At 45.3% G+C, this 8,918-nt stretch overlaps 1 protein-coding gene across 1 annotated transcript in view; it reads right to left on the bottom strand.

The window, feature by feature from the left end:
* Positions 1-1,539: 1,539 nt before the first annotated feature.
* IGHMBP2 (immunoglobulin mu binding protein 2) overlaps positions 1,540-8,918 on the bottom strand; it is a 168,731-nt gene continuing 161,352 nt past the window's right edge. The window contains exon 15 of the mRNA XM_019519850.1: positions 1,540-2,092. Within this exon, the coding sequence (XP_019375395.1) occupies positions 1,895-2,092 (198 nt within the window). The 3' untranslated portion in view covers positions 1,540-1,894. The remainder of the gene's footprint in view (positions 2,093-8,918) is intronic.

Below are 8,918 nucleotides of genomic sequence, written 5' to 3'. Positions count from 1 at the left end.
GAGGAGGAAGAGGTGAATGTCTAGCCAGCCTTGCTGCTCACCCTTTCCTGTGTAATTGCAAAAGAGAAATACCCCTTCTTCGGACACTTCGGAATGATGCTATTTCCACAGTGCCTAGTACTCGACAATAAAAACAAACACAGACTGAAAGACCGACTGATCTCCCAGGGTAACCCAGGGTTAGACCAGCCTGACAACTGTATCTGGCCTCAAAGGATGTCAAACAGACAAGCCTAAAAAAAGAGGTCAATTCAAATCATTTTGAAAATCGATGTGCTCATCCCAAAGGCTTTATGAATAAAAAGGCTTCAAGGGAACTAAATGCAGCTGTTAATATAGGAGGGAGCTACAAGCAGTGTCTTCACAGCTGCTGCAAGATGGCAGCTGCCTTTCAAGCTGCCCTGCCTGCTGGTGCCTTCCCCTCCTGGGTGCACTGCAAAGGTAAGCTGCAGCAACAGCGAGGACTGCTGGCTCCCACTGGGCAGCCAGCATTTTATTTTTATTACGGTTGTTTTTTTGGTTGCTTTCCTGGGAAATCGTGGTCAATGCCATTTTTTGCAATGATTGGGGAGATTGCTGTTTTTCATAGTTTGCACAAAAATTGTAAAACTACAATTTAAGTAGATGCCTATTTTTGATTGCTTTCAATAGAGAAAGCAAGCATTTCCCTTCAGACTGCCTTCCCAATACCACCAGAATTCATGAGTGCTGGGAATGTTTTAATGTGGTTGTGCACAGGATGATGAGAGCTGAGTGTCTCAGTACGTGGATAGTACACTCTATTCTGTCCCCAGGCTCTGTGCAGAAAACAAGTGCTTAACTTGATCCATGTATATTAATCTGAAATATCCCTCCTTGAATTCATTGCGCTCTAAGCCAAATTTGTTGTTTTCTAAGTTTAAAGTAAAGTATCATCTCCCTGTTTGAATACGTGAGGTGCATTTTAATAGCAAACCGGCTTTTATGCTTGTGTCCTAGATCCTGATGATCTTCAGGTCCTATTGACTTAACTGGTTATAGAAACTGGTTACCATTTTATGGGATAAAGCTCTGAAAAAAAACACCCTCCTGCCTCTGCACAGTAGCCTTGGTATGATGCCATCTTGTCTTCTTTCACTTGACTGTACATTTAAGCAAATACAATGGCTTCCTTAGTCTTAACCACATTCCAGCCCATTTAAAGTGGTTTGCAAATGGGTATTTGCAGCAGTTAAACACTCTCAGAGTGGGAAGACTCCTGATCTGTCTGCCTTCTCACATTGTTAGCAGATATGCCTCAGCTGGGTGACTTGGAAAATTTCATTTTCTTCCAACAAAAAAAAAATCTTCCTTGCTCTTCAGTATACAAAGGTGATTTCTGGGCTGAAGAACTGAAGCAGTTATACTATTTTTATTCTGCTATGTTTTCTTAATGCTTTGAGTCACCTGGGGCTTTAAAATTACTCCCACACCATTGGTTACAAGGCTCTCATTCTATATCCTACAGACATTTATCATATTATTGTTGTATCACAATGGAACGTCACATTGAGAGCTTACTGCTTTAGGTGCTTTCATACCACTCTTTATTGCAATATTCTGTGTATCCTCTCAGTATACATTTATTACCCTGTCAATAAAGATAATTACTCCAAACAAAATGGTTCACCTTCCCCCTCTGCACCTAACAGTACTGCTTTTTCAGATGGTCTTGACAGATACTTATTTTCCAGCAGTCTACACATACAAAGCCATTAACACCAAAAAAATATGTACGTCTCGCTCAGGAAGAACTGAGTTTATAAAGGATAGTACATCAAAAATCTTCTATTGTTTCTCCAGTCCCATCCTGTGTTTTCAATGTTAATATCAATCCCCAAAGGGAAACAGGTTGGGATACATTACAACAAAGCCCTCATTTCTCCTGGTCTTTCTTTTTGCTCTTTCTCTGGTTGCTTAATTCATTCAGCTTTTTATCGAGGCGTCTCTGCAGGTGAGCTCTTTTGGTTGGGTCCAGAGACTTGTCTTTTGATCCACTCCCAGCGTAGAGAACCCCTTCTTTGCTGATCCTCTGCCGTGCATGCACTTTGGCTTTCTCCCCACACCCATGAACCTGTAGGAGACAGAACAATAATTTTGGCAACAGATACAGAAAAGACTTGGGATGTTATGGTACCTCGTGAAGGAACAGCATGGTTAGAGCCTGATGCTCTTCATTAAAGAATTTAAAAGCCTAACTTATTTCACAGACCATAAACATGCTCACCATTTATTTATAGTTCTTTTAGTACTGAAACAAAAAAATACTAAGACCATTTTTTCCTGCTAAGATGCATGCAGCTAAATCACCCATGCAGACATCTTAAGTATTTCCTCTGCAGAGTCTAAACAGTTGGGGAGATCTTCACTCCATCAGCTGAGCAGTTATATATATATATATGGTTTCTCTCCTAGTAAATGATTAATCTGTTTTCTGTCTAGAACCTTTCAGTGTAGCAGAGAAAGGCAGAACAAGAGCTAATGCCTGGAAGATGAAGCCAAACAAATTAAAATTAGAAATAAAGGCACAAATATTCAACACCATGAGTGATTATCCATTGAAACAGGCTCCCAAGAGAAGCAGTGGATTCTCTGCTCCTGCTATCTTCAACATAGGGCTGGATGCCTCTTTGGAAGGCGTGCTTCAAACAAATGCAAATTCTTGGCTCAGTACAGAGGAAACTGCATGAAATTTTACAGCCTATGATCTATTGATCTGAATGGCACCAGTGATCAACTCCAGTCTAAACAAAACTACGAAATGATGAAATCTAAGAGACAAGGTACCACAAGAACAAGTACTAAAACCATTCTCACAAGGAATCATAGAAAAAACAGAACTGTAAGCATGGGCAACTGGTGCCTTCTGAGTCTGGGGGGGAAACCAGATCACCAAGGGGGGGGGGGAAGCCCCCAGTGGCCAATCATCAAGCCCGGAACCGCCAGCAGCAAAACAGGAAGTGTACTTCCGCTGGCACTTCTAGTTTTGTGGCTGGTGCTCCCAAGAGGTGCACGTGCACCCCCTACACATCACCAATGGCTGTGAAAGACCTCAGGAGATCATCTAATTGAACCATGTTAGGGCAGAACCATCCCTATCTAAACCATCACAGCCAAGTGTTTGTCTAACCCACTCTTGAAAGTCCACACAACTGCTCTAGGTAGCTTACTCCAATGCTTAACTACCCTCATAGTTAGAAAGCTCCTCATAATACCTTACCTAAATCTCTATGGTTGCAATTTTACCCCATTACTTCTTGACCTGTTACCCACAGACACATTGAACAGTCGATCACCATCTTCTTCACAACAACCCTTTTTTTGTATATGGAGATTTATCAAATCCCCCCCGCCCCTTAATTCTTCTCTTCCCTAGAATAAATCCTGCCTATTACTCCAACCTATTATTAATTCTAGCAGTCAGGATAATTAGAGTAAAAAATTATGGCTGGAATTTCCACAGGTGTTAGGCACCCATATCCAGATGACTTTCAAAGTTCCTAAATTCCTTGGGTCCATTACACTATGCTTGACAATTGTTACAAACCACTGTCAAGGATCCAGGCCCAGACAGTCACTAAGACCTGACGCACTAGGCCCAAATCGTCACTATGGCTGAGATGCTAGGCCCCGACTGTCACTAATGGCAGAGGTGTCAGGCCCAGACCACTGCCAAGGCCTGAGGGGCTTAGTTCAGACTGCACCTTGGATCAAGATACTAGGACCAGGACACTACAAAGGGCACTAGGGGGTAGTGTAATCCCCACGGGAGGTCAGACTGGATGATCCTCATGTCAGACCAACCTGATTGCCTTTTACGATCAGGTCACAAAGGCCATGGATGCAGGTGTCGTGGTGGATGTAGTCTTTCTGGACTTCAGCAAGGCCTTTGACACCGTCTCTCACCCCATCCTAGTTAAAAAACTAGGCGACTGTGGCATAGATGCCTACACAGTCAGATGGATTGCAGATTGGCTGAAGGGTCGCACTCAGAGGGTGGTGGTGGATGGGTCATATTCGACCTGGGGGGAGGTGGGTAGCGGAGTCCCCCAGGGCTCGGTCCTGGGGCCTGCGCTGTTCAATTTCTTCATCAGCGATCTGGATGATGGGGTGGAAAGTAACCTGTTTAAATTCGCTGATGACACCAAAATTTGGGGGGAGGTGAGCACGCTAGCAGGGAGGGAGAGATTGCAGAGGGATCTGGATAGGTTACAGGGGTGGGCTAACAGGAACAGGATGCGTTTTAACACGGACAAGTGCAGGGTGCTGCACTTGGGCAGTAGGAACCAGCAGCACACTTACACAATGGGGAACTCCCTACTCGAGAGCACGGAGGCAGAAAGAGATCTTGGAGTCATTATTGACTCCAAGATGAACATGGGCCGACAATGCGAGGTCATGGTTGGCAGGGCTAACCGGACCTTGTCGTGCATCCACAGGTGCATCTCGAGTAGAGCCAAGGAGGTGATCCTCCCCCTCTACGCGACGCTGGTCAGGCCACAGCTGGAGTATTGTGTCCAGTTCTGTGCGCCCCATTTCAAGAGGGATGTGGACAACATGGAGAGGGTCCAGAGGAGGGCCACCCGCATGATCCGGGGACAACAGGGCAGACCCTACAGTGAGAGACTGCGGGACCTGAACCTATTCAGCCTCCACAAGAGAAGGCTGAGGGGGGACCTGGTGACCGTCTATAAACTCACTAGGGGGGACCAGAAGGGTTTGGGGGAGACGCTGTTTCCCCTAGCGCCCGCTGGCATAACAAGGAGTAATGGGCACAAGTTGATGGAGAGGAGGTATAGATTGGACATCCGCAAAAACTACTTCACAGTTAGGGCGGCTAGGAGCTGGAACCAACTTCCAAGGGAAGTGGTGCTGGCCCCTACCCTGGGGGTCTTTAAGAAGAGGCTGGATGCCTACCTGGCTGGACTCATTTGAGTCCCGTTTTTGTTTTGGGGTTTTGTTGTTCTCCCGCCCTGGCGGGGGGTCGGGCTAGAAGATCTACTAGGTCCCTTCCGACCCTAAATCTATGAAACTATGAAACTATCCTTGTCTTCCCACCATTTGTTCTTTATACCATGGTTCCACCTTTGGATCTCTGCCTTGGTTTGTTGGAAACTCAATTTCTTTTGCTGGGAGTTGATGTCATGTTACCAAGCACCTTGTGCTTGCAATCAATTAACTCTCGGAACTCCTGGTCATTCCCATCTAACCAGTCTTGATGTCCCTGGTAGAAGATCCAAGTGTCTCTTCACAGGCACTGATGACAGTGGCCTTGAGGCCACCCCATATGCTGCTGACATTCTCCCATTGTTACTGACTGGAATTCACCAGTTTTTTGCTGATGCACTGGTGAAAGAGGTCTTGCTTGCTTGGGTCCTTGAGCCCTTCAACGTTGATCTTCCATCAGTATTGCTTCTCCTGTAGCTGTTGTTTGGGAGCCAGTGTGGTGGTGAGTCGGTGATCAGCCCAGCAATCATCATCTCCTAGCATAGTTCATGTAACGTGGACATCTTTGCAATCCCAGGCACAGATGACGACACAGACGATCAGGTGCCAGTGCTCAGATTGTGGGTGTTGCCATGTCTTGTGCCTGTTTTTCTGCAGGACAGGGTGTTGGTGATGGTGAGTCCATGTTCCGTGCATTTGGTCAAGAGGAGGAAGATCCTGGAGTTGACCTTTCCTATTTCTTCTTTGCCGATGGTTCTGTTCCCGAGATTAGAGTCCGTTCTGACTCCAGCACTGAAATTACTGAGAAGAATAAGTCTGTCTCCCTCTGAACATCAGAAAGGACCTGCTCAATGTTGATGTACAATTCCTCATGGTTTCATCAGCAGTGCCAATGAGACGTGCACTGATGACAGTGGCATATTGGCTCCCTGCCAGTTTAAGACAGAGAGTCATGAGGCACTCATTAATTCTGATAGGGAACTCACTGAGTTGGTTTATGAGTATATTTTTAATGACAAAACCAACCCAGTGAAGTCAGCATTTTCTTTCCTATTTACCCTTCTAGAAAAAGGTATAGTTGTCCCCATGTTCTTTGAACTGCCCATCTCCTGCTTGCCAAATCTCATTCAACGCAGCTACATCAATGTTGTGTCACCTGAGTTCTCAGGTGACTGCAGCGTGTGGCTCTGGGCATTCACTATTAGGGATGTCCATGAGGGGCCTGATGTCCCAGATGCTGAAAATGATGAAGCGTCTTCACTGGTATTTTCAACTGCGGTAAAGGTGATCCCACTGGATGAGGTTATCCAGTCAGGAAGAAGTGGCAGCACAGGGTCTTATAACAGTGCTGACTGACACTGACTGTTCCTCAGTCTACTGCAAAGTCAGAATCAATGCCAGTGACTGCCCTGATATAAGTTTATATCTCCACTGGAAATGATATCCGGGGGAAAAGAAGCGGCCATTGCAACTTCCTGTTCAAAGATCTGAGATAGCAAGATGGGAGGTGACAATACAAGGACACACGGTCAGTTAAAGATTTCAAGGAAAAAATAAAGGCAGCAAAATAAATGAGCTAATACTAGCTTCATAGGTGGAAGCATAGGAAAGGATTTCATCAACATATCAGGGAGGAAAAAGTGCTTGGGAAAAAGTAGTTCCATGAGACAAAGTACTGCACTGGGACTCAGGAGACCTCCGTTCTATTTCTGAATCTGCTACTGGCCTTCTCCACACTTCAACCACTGTTAATTCCCATTTAATGGGACTGAGATTGTGCCATGTTACAAGAGATTTGAATTAAAGCATGTGCTTAACATTGGGCATGTGTTTGCTGAACTGAGGTCTTTTCAATCAGATTGAACCCTTTAAGTAGACTGCTTGATCTCCACATGGATTTCATTCCCCTTAAAGCTAATGAGAGTCAAGGCTGCAAAATAGTATCAAAGGCAAGCCCTGACCATTTCAATTTAAAGTCTGACCTGATTGGAACCCCCCTCCCCCCCCGCAATTACAGAAGCAATAAAAACAAACTGAAACAGCTTCTATCCTTACAATTATTTCTCGTTTAATCCTTCATTACAATTCACCAGAGAGAGACGATTTTGCATGAAATAAAACACTGTCCGAACTAGGTTCTGAATGAGCATAAATACAAATATCCTTTGCCATGGAAACAGATATTACTTTCTCAGTAGAAAACCTACACTGATCATTTATAGAACTACGTAGGTTTTTAAGAGGATATGAGAGAAGCCACTGGGTGAAGTTTTACAGCTAGCCGAGTCTAGACTAGACAATCATAAAGTTGCCTCCTGGCCTTCAAAATCCATGCAATGAATAGCAGAAGCAGTTCATATACACCACAGTTGTTCAGCTCTGAAAAGACAACTTCAAATCTTGGTTCTTGCATGTGTGCAAAACCAAAGCATATCAAACTGTCAGCCAATCTGGTCCAACTGGCAATCTACTCAGGAGAAGTCTACCATAGGGATGTTGGGACCGAAGAACATTGGCACAGCAATGTGGAAGACACCTAGAGAGACTGGCTGCTAACTGCTACAGCCAAATGCATCTCAGACACAACTTTGCATACAACAAGGCAAAATCTCCAACAAAAGAGAAGCCACCCTGCATCTGCCTACTGGAAGAAAGGAGCTGATTGCATGCATGAGAATAGGGAACAAGTAAGCATGATCTTCTTGATGTTGGCCAATTCAGAACCTCAAGCAGATGTGTGGCCCAGGGTTAGGTGTTAATCTCAAGATGAGGGTTTCACCTACCTCTAACATAAGGGATCAGTTTGACACCTACCTATAGGGTTAAATTACCCCACAGCTGCCTATTATGGGCTACTTGCACCTTCTTGTGAAACATTTGGGGTACCTATACATGAGTTAGGCGGCTGCTCGGACATGCTGCAATTACAGTGTGTCAGAGCCGACTCAATTGAGTCTGCTGGAGTATAGCAATTACTGCACTCCAGCCAGCCTCCATGTCTCGTGTATCAGTGTCCCCACACTTCAAAATGGCAGTGGGGGTGCTTTAACGAAAGCTTGTTTGACAAGTTTTAGATAAATCTCTCCCGTCACCACTTTGAAGTGTGGGGATTCTGATACAGGAGACGCTTTGGGTGCTTTAACTGGAGAAGCACTTGAAGCCAGACTGGGAACTCCTAGCTCAAAAAGGGATTGGCCCATAGAATGCAGCAGCATATGAAGAGCCATGAAAGCAAATTTGAGGAAGCTTGCTTGAAAAAAAAAACACTGTACAATATCCATAAAGCATATGCAAATGGGTTAAGAATTGGCTCACTGACAGATCTCAAAAAGTAGAACTGTATTTACCTGAATCCAAGACAACTTTGCATTTAAGATAACCACCATAATTAGATTGTATTCATAGAAAATTATAAATCTGTTATAATTTTTCCATGAATAGAATCTAATTTTTAGAGGACTGTCTTAAATTAGTCTCCTGCCACCCCTGCCTCATCCACCATAGTTGTGTCAGGGAAAGCAGCAACATGGGACAAGACCCCAACCCCTTGTTTTCCTACCTGCCCCTCCGCCCTTTCTCCCTACCATGTCTGAGGCCTTACCACCTGTTCCCCCTGCCACTCATCCCCTGCTCCCCTACCACATGCCCCCTGCTGCCTATCCCACCCTCAGTGCTGTCTGGTCTCCCTACTCCCTGCTTGCCCACTGCCTGTACTCCCTGCCACTTACCTTAGAGGATGCTCCGGCTTTGGGACAGACAGTGGCAGCAGTGGCCTTGGCCTAGCCCAGTCCAGCCAGGCAGTCAGAACAGCAGCAGCTCTGAGCCAGGCCAAGTTAGGCCTAGAGCTGGAACTGGAGCTGCAGGTAATCAGGGCTGGTGTGTGTGTGGGGGGGGGGGCTCCAGGCTAGTAGTCAAATCTAAGATGAAGCGTTTTTACCCCATGCTGATGGGAG

Source organism: Gavialis gangeticus, unplaced genomic scaffold (genome assembly GCF_001723915.1).
Source record: "Gavialis gangeticus isolate Ggan-Ray unplaced genomic scaffold, GavGan_comp1, whole genome shotgun sequence".
NCBI classification, from domain to species: Eukaryota; Metazoa; Chordata; order Crocodylia; family Gavialidae; genus Gavialis; species Gavialis gangeticus.
This window is presented reverse-complemented; position numbering and strand designations above follow the sequence as displayed.